At 37.2% G+C, this 18616-nt stretch overlaps 2 protein-coding genes across 3 annotated transcripts in view; one reads left to right on the plus strand and one right to left on the minus strand.

Moving 5' to 3' along the window:
* The window catches only part of SLC22A3 (solute carrier family 22 member 3), a 154815-nt gene extending 146412 nt beyond the window's left edge, over positions 1-8403 (plus strand). The window contains exons 9-11 of the mRNA XM_001381444.3: positions 2251-2363; positions 4898-4997; positions 6728-8403. Coding sequence (XP_001381481.2) covers positions 2251-2363; positions 4898-4997; positions 6728-6740 — 226 coding nt within the window. The 3' untranslated portion in view covers positions 6741-8403. The remainder of the gene's footprint in view (positions 1-2250; positions 2364-4897; positions 4998-6727) is intronic.
* Positions 8404-12237: 3834 nt separating this feature from the next.
* Positions 12238-18616, minus strand: part of PLG (plasminogen) — a 65055-nt gene continuing 58676 nt past the window's right edge. For both annotated transcript variants that reach the window (XM_007484858.2, XM_007484857.3), the window contains exons 17-19: positions 17898-18004; positions 13514-13659; positions 12238-12669 (exon numbers count right to left, since the gene is read on the minus strand). In XM_007484858.2, coding sequence (XP_007484920.1) covers positions 12508-12669; positions 13514-13659; positions 17898-18004 — 415 coding nt within the window. In that variant the 3' untranslated portion in view covers positions 12238-12507. The remainder of the gene's footprint in view (positions 12670-13513; positions 13660-17897; positions 18005-18616) is intronic.

Consider the following 18616-nt stretch of genomic DNA (forward strand, 5'->3'; position numbering starts at 1 on the left):
TCTACCCTTTGATCCAGCCATAGCACTGCTGGGTCTGTACCCCAAAGAGATAATGGACAAAAAGACTTGTACAAGAATATTCATAGCTGCGCTCTTTGTGGTGGCCAAAAATTGGAAAACAAGGGGATGCCCATCAATTGGGGAATGGCTGAACAAATTGTGGTATATGTTGGTGATGGAATACTATTGTGCAAAAAGGAATAATAAAGTGGAGGAATTCCATGGAGACTGGAACGACCTCCAGGAAGTGATGCAGAGTGAGAGGAGCAGAACCAGGAGTACATTGTACACAGAGACTAATACACTGTGGTATAATCGAACATAATGGACTTCTCCATTAGTAGCGTTGTAATGTCCCTGAACAATCTGCAGGGATCTAGGAGAAAAAACACTATCCATAAGCAGAGGACAAACTATGGGAGTAGAAACTCCGAGGAAAAGCAACTGCCTGACTACAGCAGTTGAGGGGGCATGACAGAGGAGAGACTCTAAACAAACACTCTAATGCAAATACTGACAACATGGCAATGGGTTTGAGTCAAGAACACATGTGCTACCCAGTGGAATCACACATCGGCTATGGGGGGTGGGCGGGAGGAAAAGAAAATGATATTTGTCTTTAATGAATAATACTTGGAAATGATCAAATAAAATATTATTTTAAAAACCTAGAAAACAAGCAGACAAATCAACAAAGATGATATTAATAAGAAAATAGAAAATGGAATCCAAGACATCTAAATGAGTCAGACATCTCCAAATAAGTATCACAAAACAATGAATAATGAGTCGGGTAAGGAAGAAGATCCTATGAATTCTCAAGGGATCATGGAACCATAGTAGGATGTTCCTGAATTATTCAAGAAAGAAATAAGAAGTGTGAGAACAGATTGTATGGTCTATGTGGTAGAAATAATTGGCAAAACAGAAAAAACTTGAATTCATGGTGCTATGTCTCTCCTGAGAAATAAAAATGAGAACTAGTTGGGAATATAAATACATAGATGTGAAGAACAATTTGTAATAAGGTAATAAGGCAATAATATTAAAAGATGATTTCTGTAAAAGCAAAACAATTGATTTCAAAGAAAGTGCATAAAGACAACTGAAGGATTACAAATGCTTAAGAACACAAGAAATCAAATGACCTGAACACTGTAATATAAGAAAATTGCCCAGAATTTCTAAATACAGAAAAAGAATGACAATTAAAAGAATTCATAGATCACCACCGTAAAAATACTGTGCTGCAAACTCTAAAATATAGTGTATATTTAATAATTCTTATGACAAACCACAAATTCTGCAAGCAACCAAGAAAAACTCCTTCAAATATAAATGGAACAAAATGTGAAAATAATATCACCATGATTTCATCATAAATGGTAAAAAGAAATGGAATGTGTTCTGAAGAGAAAGGAGGTCAAGATGAAACTCATAGTAAGGCACCCTACAAACCTAACCTGACCATCAGTGAAAAAAAAAGATGGATGTTGAATAAAAGATAAGCATGCCAAAACTCTGATTCTGACAACCAAACATAATTCTCCAGATGTGGTCTTACTAGGGCAGAATATAGTGTGATTATTACCTAGAAGTCATGCCTCTGAGTGCAGCTTAATATTACATTAACTTCTTTTATTTTTTCCTGCCATGTCACACTATTAACTGATATTAAGCCAGCAATCCAGATCTTTTTCTTATAAATTGTTATCTATCCATTGCTTCACCATATTGTACTTGGACCCCAAGACATAAAATGGAATTTTTATGCTTACATTTATTGCTATGAAATGTCATCTTTAAGTTTTCAAAATTTTATTGCATTATCACTGCTTTTAAATTTTACATGGTATGCATAAGGTTGTTGCTTTCTCATTTGTTAACCAGATAAATGTATTAATGTTTTAAAATTGCATTATATAAATTTAATCAGTAAAGCATGGTTTCTTGATAAATTAGAAAACTGGGTCAAATCTATAGAGATGAAATTTCATAATTTTCCTAAATCAGTTATTAAGCACACTGTTACTTCTTAAGCTTTAATTTTGACATTGATATAGAAAATAAGAGTCACAGACTTAGAGCTAAAAGAAACATTAAAGATCATGCAATATATATATTTCAAAACTTAAAGTAGTCTGTGAAACATATTTCTTTGATTTTTTATAACAATATCATGCTCTTTCATGTTCTTGTTTTTGCCAAGGCCTTGCTCATTAAAGAAAAAAAAATGTTTTTCCTTTGCAGAAACTTTGGCGTTTCATTGTGTTCAGGTTTGTGTGATTTTGGAGGTATTGTAGCTCCATTCCTGCTGTTTCGGCTATCAGCCATCTGGCTAGAACTACCTCTTATCATTTTTGGTAAGACTTTAATATATCTCTTTTAAATATAGCCTGGCATAATGGATAGAGTGTTGAATTTGGACTTTAGAGGATCTGGTTTCAAATTTTACCTCTAACATTTTCTAACTGTGTGACCAATCAAGCCATTCAGCATTTTCTAGTTTCCATTTCCATGAAAATAAAAATAAGTGGACTTCCTACCTCATGAGATGGTTGAAAGGACTGAATGAGAATTCAATGTGTAAGCATTTTTGCCAGCCTCAAGTGCCATTCAAATGTCAGTTATGATTATTAATGGAACTCTAGATTAAAAGAGTAGTAAGGACTAGGCAGTTAATTAGGGTTAAGTGATTTGCCCAGGGTCACACAGCTAGGAAATGTCTGAGACTAGACTTGAACCCAGCACCTCACATCTGCAGGCTTGGCTCTCTATCCACTGAATCACCTACCTGCCCCTAACTATTCTATTTTTGAGGAGTCAACTATAACATAGTAAAATTGTGAATGATAAATGAAGTTTCCTGTTAAGATTCTGGTTTAATTTATTTGTTAATTACTCTATTTTTTAAAAAATTTCTGAGGCAGAATCAAAGTGGAATTCCTGTAAAAAATTAGTACTGGAGAAAAGAAATAATTTGTCTTCCAAAAAAAACAAAACAGAACCCTTACTTTCTGTCTTAATAACAACTCTAAAACAGAAGGATAAGAGCTAGGCAAACAGGGTTATATGGCTTTCCCAGGTCACACACATAAGAAGTGCTTGAGGCCATTTTTGAACCCAGGCCCTCCAAATTCCAGACTTGGTATTCTTTCCACAGTACCACTTGGCTGCCCTAGAATTAATATTTCTTTATAGGCTATATCTGTCTCATATCAGATTTTTGTCTGCTTAAGAAGATATGATTTGATCTTTAGCATATGAAACAATATATGTAATAACAGGTCCTGTTCTAATGAGTTCCATTATAATTATCTCTTATTTGGTTTGCTAGTAAATAGAGTGAGCCAAAATGAATTTAAGAAGTTAGCCATGGTCATAAAATTAGTCTGTGTAGGTGTCACTTAATCTCACAAACTCATTGTTGAAGGAATCTGAGAGTCAATAACGACCCAGAAGTCACCTTGGTCAAATTTCTATCTAATAAAAATACCATTCCTTGAAAATAATCTTAGGTGTTCATTTGGGCATCTGTCAAAAATATCAAGAACTTCATGAAAGATTCCTTCTATTTTATTTCCTTACCAAAGGTCAATGCTTTTTGGGAACTAAAGTTAAAAAGGAAGAAACCACTGATAATGACACAACATATACCAGGCACCTTATTTTTTATCCCTTTACCTTCCACCTTAGAATCAATTCTGTGTATTGGTTCCAAAGCAGAACAGTAAGGACTAGACAATGAGGATTAAGCGACTTGCCCAGAGTCACACAGTTAGGAATTTTAACTCAGATTTAAACTCACGACTTCCCATCTCTCAGCCTGGCTCTCAATCCACTGAACCACCAAGCTGGCCCCTTAGGCAGCTCACTATGATGGAAACAACCTTGGATTTGGGGTCAGAATACCTAGGATTGAGTCTAGATGGATGCTGCCATTTATAAACTCTGTAATCTCAGTCAAGTTTATTTCTCTGAGCCTCAGTTTCCTAATCTCTATGTAAATCTTTGGTTCAGAACCAAAGATCTAATTGGTTTATGAGAATCACATTTAGACCCGATTCAGTCTGGGTTCTTATCTCACAGATCATACTTTCCCCTGGAAATATCCAAAGTCTGTTTCCACCAAAGAAGGAAAAAGAGTCATAAGCACCAATAAAAACCTTGAGCTAACAAAATATCAATTTCCATTTTAGGACAGTTCTAACCCAAAAGGGAGGTCATAAAGAACACTTACCCAAATCCCTTCAGGTGGGCCAGTGTGTCTGAACTCTAGTTCCCCTTTTCTATGTTTCTGTGTCTCTGCTGTGACACTTAATGGCCAACTCTACAAGTTTAGCTCACATATACAGTCTAGCCAAGAATTAATCATGCTTATGTAGTGTTGGCAAAGCAACTCTGTCACTGGCATGTTATACCTTACTAAGGAGACTTTAGGTGTGGATAAAATATTCATCAGTGGGAGATTTTACATTCTTAGAGAGAGAGAGAGAGAGAGAGAGAGAGAGAGAGAGAGAGAGAGAGAGAGAGAGAGAGAGAGAGAGAGAGAGAGAGAGAGGGAGGGAGAGGGAGAGGGAGAGGGAGAGGGAGAGGGAGAGGGAGAGAGAAAGACTACATGAATACTAAAATAAAGCCTTAAACAATGAGGGCAACAAGGACCTTAGGCTGTACTTAAAAGTACCTGAAACACATAGATGGGAATAAAATGCAATCTTTTGTTTATTATTAGTTTGATGATTCACATGAAGACAGGCCTATGGGAAATTTTTGCTTGTCTTCATTCTTCATAAATTTCATCATTTCTTTCTGAAAACTCACCATTTCTGAGAACTGAAGATGAAGTCAAGCATGTCTGATCTTTGGTACTGTCATATCTTTCACTCCTGTTCCCTAGGTATTCTTGCATCAGTGTGTGGGGGCCTTGTCATGCTCTTACCAGAAACAAAGGGTATTGCCTTACCTGAGACAGTGGAAGAGGTAGAAAAGCTTGCCAGGTATTGTATCATCATGATCGACATGTTATTTTTTGTACAGAAGAACATTTTTAATATTCATGGAAATTAAGATCCTAGATCTCCTGGAATTTGCATATCAGAATGACAAACATGAAGACCTAGGCAGGATCAACTGTTGCTATTATGTCCTTTACTTTGTAATTAAAAGAAGCATATTGGGAAAGATAACTAGCATCCCAATGACCAGAATATATGTGCTTCACATCATTTGATTTTGAATTATGTTGTTTTATATTTTGTTTATACTTTAGCTCAATATTTAAAGAGTAAACACTTTTCAAGCCTGGAAACATCTTAAAAATCAGACTCTGCCTCATTTTAGATTGAGTCAGCATATATGTAATAGATACTTTCTCTTCCTGGAGAGGAACCCCACATTGCCATCCTATTTGCATGGTGTTCTTTTGGAAGCTAAAAATCAATAAATAATATGCAGGGCTCTCCCAAGAAGCCAAGGGTAGGATGCATTCAGAGCAAACCTTAAAGTGTTATATAAATGTAATATGCTATTATTTTTATTATGAGCCAGTTAGAAAGCAGCACTGAGTAATAGCAAGAATCAGAATGACAGTATCTAAGAATGACTGGACACTTAGAAAACCTTACTCCAAACTGTACTAGGACAGTAATAGAAAATGGTCATCAGCCCTCTCCTGAAACATCTCCCATTTATGGGGGACTTGCTACTTTACAGAGCAGCCCAATAGTTCTAATTCTTATTGTTTTTTCCCCTTACTATAAGGAGAATATTTAACTTCCTTGCAACTTCTACTGATTGCTGCTGCCTCTGCCTCCATGCCCATGCAGAATTATTCAAATCTTTCCCCCATGATAGCCTTCCAGATATGTGAAGGCACATATCATGCGCCTAGGTCAGTGATGGCAAACCTATGGCATGGGTGCCAAAGATGGCATGCAGCATTCTCTCTGTGGGCATGCACACTGTCCCTCCACCCCACCCCAGAGTTTGTTACTAGAAAACCAGAGGGGTTAGGGGAGGAGCTGTTCCTTCTTGCTCTCCATGCACCTGAGTATATTCCTCACTTCACCTGCCCCTCTGCCCAGTAGCCCAATGGGAGCCCTTCCTCCCTCCCCTGTCTAGGGTAAGTGGGGGTGTGGTGTGCCACTTGGTCTCTCGGGGGACCAGGCACAGCACTCACTCCATCTCTAAAAGGTTTGCCATCACTGCCCTAGATCTTATTTCTCCACCGTAAATAGCCCCAGGCCCTTCAACCAATCCTCATATATTATGATGTCAAAATCCTGTTTCTTCTTCCCCCTCATTGCACATTAGTTTATTGATTCTCTTCCTGATTACTCTGAAAACAAATTACTGGTCCCTCAAATTACTAAAATCATCTTTTCACCTAATTACTTTTTCATGTTACCAATACTGCTCTCATATCTAATGACTGTTTTGCAGCCAAAAACAGCTCCATTTTCAAACTGTCTCTTTCTCAGGGGAAAATAAAGACAATACACTGAACTGTCAATTAGCATGTGTCTCTGACCCCAAATAATTCCTATGTTGGGTCCTTAGGGAAATTGACTAAATTAGTCTTTTCTTTTGTATTTAGTGCTTTTTTAAAACTCTTACTACTAAGGATGAAAGAAAGAAATTGACTAATATGTTTGTGAAATAATGCTTTCCTTTAACTCAATAAGTGACTTTTTATGTGGAATTTCTCTTTTCTTCTTTGTTTTGCTAGCCCACATTTGTAAAAAAAGAGGCAAGAAAAAGAAAAGTCAAGTTACGAGCATTCACACTTGAGTCCTTGCCAAAGACTAAAGAAGATATTCAGAGAGATCCCTGGGAACCTGGTCCCTATCAAATACTCCTCTGAAATCAATAAAACACAACTTGCAACAATGTGTTTCATTTTCAATTGCATTCTAAAATGAAAAATTTCTCTCTGCTGTATACATATATCGTATTTTAAGTACGATATAAAGAGTTTCAACATATCCAGCGTATTTTTATATAACATTGGAAAGAATAGATATTTCCTTCTGGGAGAATGGGACATGTGGCTAAATAATAAAGAACCACTTCCTTCAGCAGCTTTCATGGAGCCAAGAAATTTTCTTTTATTGGAGTTGTACTCACCTGATACAGTAGGAAAAAAGAGCTCAGTAAAGAATGACAAAATGTGCCCAACCCATTCTGATGAGGATTTCAACATCAAGTTGGGAAATGCAAACAAACAGAATTTAGAGATGGTAATCTAAGTAGTAATAATTCAATTCAACAAGAAAAAATATGAGGGTGACTTCCACCAAAATCTTGCCAAATAACAAATGTGCCAAACTGAAAATCTTTCTAAAAGACCATAGAAGACCAAGACTTAGGAGCTCTGATAATGGAATCCTAAATATATTGGACAACACTGGGCTGAACCTTCACCATCTCTTCTCATCTTAAATGCTTGGAGTATAGCATTCCCCACTTTGGTTTTCATTTTCTCTTTTGTCAGTTTAAAGAAATCTTAGCTTGGTTTAGTCATTGTGCCAATTACAGATATCCATTAAGTAATACAGGTGGAGATTTTGGCTAGCTTATTAATCAAGGTTAGCCCTGAGATTATCCAAAAAGATTACTATTTTCCCTGCAATAAATGCCTAGAGCCAGATCTTTAGCCTAATGAGAAGGAACTGTGGAGAGAAAAATGGCCTTCACTACTGATGAGTTCACAGTTATCTGTTTTTTCAAAGGCTAAAGTGTTCTATATTATATTGGTTAGGTTTGTTTCTTGATGATTATCTATATTTAATAAGGCATAGAGATTTCCTTTCTAATTCTTCCAATTCTTGCTTATCCAGGGACTGAGCCAATGCTTAATGCAAAATGAAGAGTATGTATATCAATGCTTACAGTCATTAGCATCTAGTTTCGTAAGTGCTCTTAGACATCACAAAATTATCCTTGAGTGGCATCAGTGTTTTTGGCATTCTGTTCTGTATGTTATCCTTTCAGGTGGAGTGTGTACCTCATACAGTATTCTTAACTATTTTTGGAGGTCATGGGGCAAAGGGATATTAAAGGGGAAGAGAACATGACCGTGGAGAGAATTTCTATTAGAGTATGCATATATACATATATATATATGTACATAATATGTGTGCAAATCAATTAAACTTTTAATCTTTATATTACAACTGATTTTAATGTTCAGTGTTCATTTGACAAAATACAGCAGACAATTTGCTTTGGATTGTAGTGACATAGGATGGCTTTGCTAATTCACATTTGTATTGCTATTGCCTTTTTGCCCTTAAGAACACTAGCTTTAAGAGAACTTTTCCATTCTTTAATATGACCTTTGTATCTTTGAGCTATTTTAATTACAGTAACAATAAAAAGCGATAAATTGGAAAGAAAAATGAATATTGATTCTCTTCTTACCGCAAGGAAAATTCACAAAGCAAATTAGTATAATCCCATGGGTCAGTTTTGCCATTCAGCTTCTGGGTTAATAATAAGCACGTTCTTGTCTGGAACTTAAGAAAAGAAGAAAAAAGCCTTTTTCCCCAAAACCTTTTAGGTATTAACTTAAAAAAAAAAACCCTTACTGCCTTATATCTTAGAATCAATGCTGTATATTGGTTCTAAGGCAGAAGAGTGGTAAGGGCTAGGCAATGGGAGTTAAGTGACTTGCCCAGGGTCAGACAGCTAGGAAGTATCTGAGACCACATCTGAACCCAGGATCTCCTGAGCCTCTAAGCCTGGTTCTCAATCCATGGAACCACCTAACTGCGCCCTAGGTCTTAGTTTTTAGATTCCTCTTACTTTCTGAAGTGCTTCACTAATGAGCTTATTTTATGATTTTATCTTTTATCACATTCTGAAATATTTGCAGCTCTCAGAATTTTTCCAGCAGGGCATGTCCAGTTGTTGGAAGGAACTGGAAGAATACCATAACCTGGACATGGACTGAAGTCCTAGCTCTGTTCTATACTCCTTGTGTGATTGTGGACAAAGCACAACCTCTCAACCTTGGTTTCCTCATCCCAAAAATGTTAATCTGTGTGAAGAAAGTAATTTACAAACTTTAAAGCACTAAAAAATATGTCATCAATTCCTGTTTGATTTGGATTCTTGTTCAGAAGAATAATTGGATATTAAGGGCTTAATTATAGATAAATTTCAAAGTAAATGGTAAATGTCTGACATGATATGGCTTGGTATGTGAGGTTTAAACTTCACAGTAGAAAATATGTGATATTTCTGGTACTAATGGATTTGTGACTTTGGACAAGTTGCTTAACTTCTCAAAGCATCAACACCTACATGTAGGAAATCCAATGATCAGACTTGATCTCTTAAGTTAGCTCCCAACTATTGTAAATCTTGAAATTTCTCAGACTTGTGAATGTTAAAAATTTCCCCATTGGGGAATTCTCCATTGGAACAATTCCCTACTGGGAACATTCCCCATTTTGATGTGAGAACTCACCAGGATCAGAAATGGGAGGACCTCTACTCCACCCGTACTTAAGACTGCTTTAGGGGAGAAAACTCCTTGCTAAACAATGAAAGTACTTGGACCCATGCTTATAATAAGGCAAGGAGTTCTTTGAGCCATGCCTGTTTTTTAGAATTGATACAATGGGATGCTAGGTACCTAAAAGGGTCGGGCAACTTGTAAACTTGCCAGGAGCAAAGAGGTGAAAACTTACTTAGAGGTTTTCTCTTGAGGGGATTAGTCGACTCAGCTGTGTTTTCTCTGGTTCAAATTTACTAAAGGGATTAGTCGACCCAGCAGTGTTTTTAGAATGGGTTGTCCTTTGGAAAACGTCTACTGTGATTGGTAGATGTAAGGACTTAGGGGAGGTGACATAGGAGAAAACCCCCTATATAAGAAAAAGCAGAATCTCTTGAAGGACAATCCTTTTGGAGAAATCTCTGATGAGGATCGCTTGGGAAGAATCTCTTGAGAGAGGCTCTGGAGAAGGGAAGCTCTTGGAGGACAATCTCTAAGGAGGTCTCGCTGGAGCTCCTCTGAGGGGACTCTGTCCCTCTGGAGGCTCTAGAGAGAGGCCCTTTGAAACAGTCTCTGGCTGGATCTCTCTTTGAAGAGGACTCTGGCTGGAACTCTCTCTGGTGAAGTCAGCTGAGATGGAGCTGGCCTGGTGTCACTAGAATCCTTGCTTAGACAGACCTTGTGGTGAGTGATAAAAGCCTGACTGACTGATCTCTCTCTCTTAAGACTAAGGTCTAGGCCATGTTGGCTTAAGGCCCTTCATACTTATTCCTTTCTTGCTCTTTCTCTCTTTCTTTAATTCCTCATTGTATTATTAATTAAAGTCTCTATAAAACCCAGTTGACTTGGGTATATTCATAATTGGGAATATTTCCCTGGCAACCACCTTATATTTGATTTTAAACAAAACACTGTAGTGAAAACATATTTCCTGTGGTCACAATTTACTCACCCACTCTTATATCTGCCACAATTTAAGGCCTTCAACCATTTTAAATGTTACAGTTCTATTTTAAATATAACACTATATAGCATTCTGTATTCCTAAGGCTTTTCCCAAAATGAGTCACAATAACTACAAAATCATATAATTTTGACAACTAGAAGGAATCTTCAGGACCAGCTAACTCAACTCTTTAATTTTGTAGCTAAAGAAAATTAGGTTCTTGGGTTGAATGACCTGCCCAAGGTAGATATCAAATTCATGGAATATCTATCGAGTATTTGCTATGTTTCTTTTAGCGGGTTAGGTATTGGGTAGAGTATGGTTCTTTGATACTTCTATCAGTTTGTGATCAAATTGATGTGGGCCCTTTCAACCCCTTCCCACTTTCTCATTTTGTGTATCCCATACATCACTCAAAAAGAATGCACCCAATGTGCTGTTGGCCTTCTTTACATCTGCTGGCTCATGGGATGCATGAGCCTTCCTTTGGTTAACCCTACATCTTTATACATAACTGACCCATCACCTTTTTTTTTCCAAAGATATTTGCTGGTATCCTTTATGTCACTTTTCCTATGTAAATATTTTTAGTAATGTAGTCACAAGGCAACAAGGTGGTGTGGTGGATAGAATATCAGTCCTGGAGTAAAAATGATTCATCTTCCTGAGTTCAAATCTGGCCTCAGACACTTACTAGCTGTCTGACCTTGAACAAGTCATTCAACCCTGTTTTTTCTCATAAAATGAGCTAGAAAAGGAAATGAAAAATCACTCCAGTATCTTTGAACAACCCAGATGGGGTCATAAAGAGTTGAACACAAGTGAAACAACTGAACAACAATAATTCACGCTTACACTGGGATTCTGTTTCAGTGAACTGAAACTTTCATTTTAGTTCAAATTAAACTTAATTTAACTTTAAGTTCAGTTCAAATTAAACTTTAATTTGATATTCCATGGCTCAATAATATTCTGTGATATCTATAGAATACATATAGCATAATTGGAAGACTACTACAGACCTGAAATACTACACTGTCAGATATCTCCATCACTATACTGTCTGGTGCAGAGATGAGCATTCACTCTTGCTAACCAGATGGAAAAAGGAAAGAATATTTTCAGGAAAAATAATTTATAAGTAGAAGAATACTAAAACACAGTTTGGGCAGAAGTAAAGGATGGAGTGGTGAAGCCCAGGAACAAACAAGAGGTTCTTTTCGGGGGAGGATAAAATGTGATGAATATTTTAAAAAAGCAAAGATACAAATTACCTGAGGCTTTCTAATCAATAACTGAAAATTAAGTCTTGGGGTTTGTTCCACTTTCTGCAGTCACCTCAATATAACCACAACATAAGACTTTTTTATTTTTTAAGAGGCAGAGAATTCTGCCTGAAAATAAGTGGAGAGCCATGTCTATTCATATGTTGTTGCTCCTAATGATATTGGCAGGCTTCCTAGACTTCATTCTGACCCAGTATAACATTCAGACACTCAGCTCAATATTGAATTACTTTTTCCTTGTCCCCTTCACCTCACTATAGACAGATAGCACTAAGTTCAGTGTTCCCTGTGCTAGGCTAAAGGAAAGAGTTACTGACATATCATTTCTAAGAATAGAATTAACTTAAGTTAATTAACTTCCCACTCCATATGGCTGGCATAGCCAGGTGAATAAGTAGTTCATAAGACTGAAAAATGAGTAAGTATAACATTCAAAAACAGCTTTTATTCTTATATATTTTTTATCTGGAATTCACGGTTTAAAAAATTGGCCCATGACACAGAAAGTAGAGAATTTATTTATTTTTTAATAAATGCCACAGTGAGTCTTAATACAGAATCAACAGTCAATAAGATGGAATGCTGGTGCACATGCACAAAAAAAAACCCCCAAACAATTTAATGTCTTGGCAACAGCCATTGGGATAGTATCACTCAACCAATGATAACACCCAAGGTCTTAGCTGATTACTGTAAATTACTTCTGAGCACATTTTATCTTCTACTGTGTGCTGATTTCCATAAAGAGTCAGTACTTCACTATTTCTTCTTTCCAATTAATTATTTCTCATTACTTCTTCAATCCAAGAAACATACTTTGATACTCGAACATAAACACCAGGTTTATTGGGCCGGGCACAGCCAAGACCCCAAGAAGTGACACCTTGTAAAATATATTTATCATTATCAAAACAAACGAGAGGTCCTCCACTATCACCCTGTATGGAGAAAAATGCAGGAATCAATGATCAAGTCTAATGATTAAATCACAGATGTACTGTGCTGACTTTTAATAGAATGACTCACTCTTCCATGAGAAATGATTGTCTATATTTTAGTTTTTACAATCTCCCTTTCTTGTATGTTCTTAAAACACTTCCTTTTTTGATGAAGCAATAATTTACTGTCTGTATTCCTTTCATGGTGGTCAGTGGTGAATAGTCTGCTAGTAGACTCAAGGAAACTCTCAGTTTGGGTGTTTCATTTTAAGTAAACAAATTGTAGATACTATAATAAATACCCATCACTTCCTTCTCTGTTTATTTCTACTAGACAAGATCAGGTCTAGGTGAAGACCTGACACTGATGAGGACTGTCTTCAGCATGTAGCCGCCTTTCTTCTATTCAACTATATCCTTTCTCCTAACCAGGTCTGCCAATGTCTCATGCTTCTTATTGGTCTACATCCAGTAGAAGAGATCTAGAGAACCTACTCCCAGGGAGCCTTTTTTGCCATGGAGATGATGGCTCCTATCATTGGGCTTATCCCATTAAGTAGTGCAGGTGAAAACAGATGAGAGGGAAATCTATTTGGGATAAAACTCTGGAACCCTCCTCAAACCACATGATCCTCCCTTGCTCATAAAGTGTGTCTGTGTGGTGCCATGGATACCTGATTAAAAGTAACACCATTTTAGGCTATGTTTTGGCTGTACAACATTATGGGGAAATTGAGGCTGGTGTTTCTCATTGTTCTACCCAACATAGCACTGAGAATAGGATGGGAGACAGCATTTAAACCCAAGTTTAAACTCAGATGGGCATCTACAAACATTTCCTTACCTGACAGCTATCCTCACCCCCGATTAAATGACCAGCACAAAGTTCAGTAGATTTCACTCGTCCACCTAAATACCGACGGTTATTACACACATCGTTTGCAACCACAGGGAGGCTGGCTTGTTTGAGCTGACCTCGTGGAGAAGTGCCTTGGTTGAGAAAAATTAAGAAATGGTTATGAAGCCCAAAATAATTTACGTGGAAATCTCAGGACTAACAAATCAGAAAGAAAAAAAATTAGGTTGTGTTATGTCTGACTTAATCAAAATGGATAAATAAATGATAATAAATAAATTTATTTGGTTAATAAATAAGCAATAACAATAATAGTTAACATTTATATAATGCGTGTACCAGACACCACACTGCATACTGTACCCAGAGACACTATAATGTAACCTATTTTATTGCCTAAATGTTTCCAATTCAATGATTTTTTGCCTCAACCACAAAAAGACCAGAGATTAATGAAAGAGCAGTAAAGCACTTACTTTGACCCTCACAACAACGCTGGGGTGGGGAGGAGTAGGTGCTATTATTATTCCCATTTTACAAATGAGGAAACTGAGGCAGAGATTAAGTAATTTACCCAAAATTATAGAGCTAATGAATGTTCTAAGGTCAAATTTGAATTTAACCTTTCTCATCAATGGCATTACTACTTATTTTATTACATTTCATTTCACTTTGAGAACAGAGAATATATAAACTATGCAAAGTTATATGCCTTTTCTATCACACAACCTCATATTTGGAAAGGGCATCAAGAGATACAGCTAAAGACAAGAGGTCCTGGGTTCAAATTTGACCTCAGACACTTTCTAGCTGTGTGACTTAACCACAATTGCCTAACCCTTACCATTCTTCTGACTTGGAATCAAATACTTAATATAAATTCCAAAATAGAAGCTAAGAGTTTTGAGAGATGAGGGGAGAAAGAGTGAGAGAGAGAGGAAGAGAGAGACAGACAGACAGAGAGACAGAGAGACAGAGAGAGACAGACAGACAGACAAAGGGAGAGAGAGAGAGCCCAACCTGTAAGAGAACAAAAATACCATCTATATGGAATAAATGATTATCTATCTAGGCTTTGCTTGAAAATGTCATATTAAGGGAAATGCACTCCTGAAATAGTCTATTCTACTTTTGGGGAGTTATTAGGGAGCTTCCCCCCTGCCGACATCCAGTCTAAATTGATTTCTTTAGCTTTCAATCTTTGCTCCCAGCCCTGGAATCAAAGGAGAACAAATCCAGTACCTCTTCTTTACAACATCCCATAAAGGCAGCTCTTCAGCCCCCTCTAAATCTCTTCTCCAGGCTAAACACCTTCTGTTCTTTGCTCTAGCTTTATCTTGGTACAGTAACGAAGGGCTGGGCTCTCCTGATTATCCCACCACTTACAAGTGATAGCTTTTGTTGGGTTAGGCTACTTTTTGATTGAATCAATCAGTTAGAACCAGTGTGAACAAAGCCTGTCTCTTGGTCTCCTGGCATCAAGCAAATGAATTTTGCCTGAGAGATAGTCACGCTCTAAGGATTAATTTGAAAAGAGACTATCTCAGAATAAGATACAGAATCTGAGGGTCTGGATACAAAAGACTGGAAACAACTATTCCCACTTCTGACTCACATAGGCTGTCTGATTCTAAATAAATTATTCAACTTCTCTGTGCTCTCAGGCAATTCTTTAAGACTATAAATAACAGAATACTGCTGGGAGGTGCAGAGGATTACACTAAGTCAACAAGAACTAAGTTAAATTTCATCTCAAGACACTAGCTGTATGATATTGGACAAAAGTCACTTAATCTCAGTTTGCCTCAGTTTCCTCAGATGTAAAATGAGCTGGATTAGGAAATGACAAACCACTCCAATATCTTTACCAAGAAAACCCCAAATGGGGACCCAATGGAAACAACTGAACAAGAACAAAAATAAATAACAGAGCAATTGCTAATTTGTATTAAAAAAAAAAATGAGAGTTTAAGGGGACAGCTGGGTGGCTCAGTGGGTTGAGAATCAGGCCTAGAGATGAGAAGTCCTAGGTTCAAATCTGACCTTAGACACTTCCTAGCTGTGTGATGTTGGGCAAGTCACTTAACCCCCATTGCCTAGCCTTTACCACTCTTCTATCTTAGAACCAATACATAGTATTGATTCTAAATGAAGGTGAGGGTTTAAAAAAAGAGAGAGTTTCCATACTGGAAGTTCCATGTATGTCTCAAATCTGATATAAAACAAAACAAAACACTAGTTTTCATTAATCAAGAAAAAGTGGATAGGGAATGCAGTTAGGTGGTCAGGCCTAGATCCAGGAGATCCTGGGTTAAAATCTGACCTGAGACACTTTCTAGCTGTGTGATCCTGGACAAGTCACTTAACCCCCATTACCTAGCCCTTACCTCTCTTCTTCTTTAGAATCAACACATAGTATTCATTCTAAGATGGAAAATGAAGGCTTAAAAACAAAAAGAAGGCAGGTGATAAAGTAAACAGAACTCTGAACTTGGAACTCAATGATCTGAAGTCAAGTCTGGTTTTTAACAATTTACTAGTTGTATATCCCAGGGTAAGTCACTTAACTTCTGTTTCCTCATCTCTAAAATCACTCAGGTTGGACAGGGTGGTTTGGATATATGTCTATATAAGAATATGTTTAGGTGCATATGTGTATACATGGGTATGTACATATGTGGGGGGCAGCTATTAGATTATAGTGTACAGTAAAGCATTTTCCATCATCCTGAGGAGCAACCCAGCAATTAAGCCTTCCAGGGCTTTGTTAGTGGGTGAAATTGTTTGTGTGAGGATACTGTCATCTTGTGGCCAAAAAAAGAGACAAAGAGGAGGTGGGGAGGGTGTGTTCTGTGCAGAATTCAATGTGGAGATGGGCAGGGGAGGAAACCTAGGGCAACACTATTAAATTAACATGAAATAAAGGAGCAATAACTAAACTGAGAAATTAGCTTGAGCAGAAGCTGGAGGGGGTTCTTCAATTTCAATACATTTTATAGTTTCAGACAAGAGAATCTTTGGAAAATAATAGGAAGAAGAATGAGAATTAATCATTGCTTATGCTTAGATGCCACTTTCAAGGTTCCCAAAGCATTTTCAACATCATAACCTTGTGTAGCCATTAATGCTCTCATTTTACCAATGAGGAAACTGTTTCTTCAGGATTGAGTGACCCGACCTCGGTCCCACAGCTAAGAAATGTTAGCTATAGAATTTGAACTCAGATCTCTTGGCTTCAAGTCTACCACCCTTTTGACTATATCATCCTACCTCAAAATGTGTACTGGGTTTTTTTTCTCTAATTGTTATTTTATAGGAAGTGGATGAATGACCATTGTATTTGTACAGCTAGATAAGGGCAAATTCACCAATGGGGAGAAGGCAGGACCAAAGGGGTAGAAGGAAGGGGAAGGAAGAGTTGTCTAGTTGTGGCAAAGAGGGAGACAATTTAAGAATGATTTTGACCCCTATGTAGCTATTGGGTATCAGCCTCCATTTCAATTTTTCCAAAAGGGCACAGGTTTGGAAGTGCTGCAAAAAAAGACTATGGTGATTTGAGGAGTGGAGTGTTTTAATTTTTAATTTGTTTTTTTACCTCCTGTCTTATAATTGATACTACATATTATTTCCAAAGCAGAAGAGAAGCAAGGGCTAAGCAGCTGGGGTTAAGTGACTTGCCCAGGGTCACACAGTTAGAAAGTGTCTGAGGTCAAATTTGAACCCAGAACCTCCCATCTCCAGACCTGGCTCTCTATCCACTGAGCCACCTAACTACCCACAAGCCCTTAACATTTAAACCCATGACAGGTTTAAATCCCAGCTCTACCATTTCTCACCTTTGTGCCTAGGGAAGTCTGAAAGCTGCAGTTTCCTCATCTATTAACTGCAAAAGTTGTACTAGTCAGTCTCAAAGGTCCCTTCTATCTCTAAACAAAATCCTATGAACCTTTGGAAGCTTTTGGCTGGGATGACATGCCTAGGAAACATTGCCCTTACCTTCCCTCTGAAATTACTTTCCAATTAAATTACAAATGTCTTATATGGAGATAGCTGCTTTTATATTGTCTTTGCTATTAAACTATGAGTTTCCTGAGAGCAAGGATTTCTTTTTTACCCTCCTTGGTATGACCAGAGCCTGGTACATAGAAAGGACTTGATCAATTTTCATTTGTGTTGACACAGACTGACTCCATGTCCCTGAAAACTGCATATTCTAAAGGGAAAAGTTGAGATGAAGAAATATTTCTTAATGAAACAGATTTACATGTCAGAAATTGGAACATTTTTTCAATTAGAAGACACCAAATTTAGATAGTTTCACATGTAAATAAAGACAATTAATTGCATCTTGGTGCTATAGAATTTCTCTCACCTTGGGTTTCACCCCAGCCAGTGACATGGCATAATGTTCTGTCAGGCACAACAAAATCTCCTGAAGGTAAGCATGCTGGAATTACTTTATCATTGATGGTGGCAGGTCTGAAAGGAGAAATCATACAGAGGTTCTTCCAAATGTCTTATCCCAGTGTTATTATTTCCAGTCTTCCTAGTGATGAGTAATGAGTTTGCTGTCTCTCTAAATTCAATGGTAGTCCCTAGGTTAGTTAGTATAGGCCTGCCTTTCTAACCCAAAGTGATTTAGTGAAATAACTAGCAGCAATGCAATGATCCAGGACAATGCAGAGGAACTTATGAGAAAGAATGCTATCCACATCCAAAGAAAGAACTGTGGGACAGAAACACAGAAGAAAAACATATGATCAACCATATAGTGTGATAGGGATGTGATTAGGGTTTTGATGATAAGATCACTCTATTGCAAACATGAATAACATGGAAATCAGTTTTGAACAATGATACATGTATAACCCAGTGGAATTGCTTGTCAATTCCAGGAGGGGAAGGAAGCATGGGGGGGGGGGGGTTAAGGGGGGATCATTATCCATGAAAAAAATTCTAAGTTAAAAAAATTTTTTAAGAAAAAGAAATAATGACACCCAGGACCTTTTTTAAAATTCAACTAGCTAAATTTTAAACATTTAAACAGATGAACCATCCTATTAAGGAAGGTTTTTAGGTCAGCCATCTTTT

The sequence above is a fragment of the Monodelphis domestica genome, chromosome 2, assembly GCF_027887165.1.
Source record: "Monodelphis domestica isolate mMonDom1 chromosome 2, mMonDom1.pri, whole genome shotgun sequence".
Lineage (NCBI taxonomy): Eukaryota > Metazoa > Chordata > Mammalia > Didelphimorphia > Didelphidae > Monodelphis > Monodelphis domestica.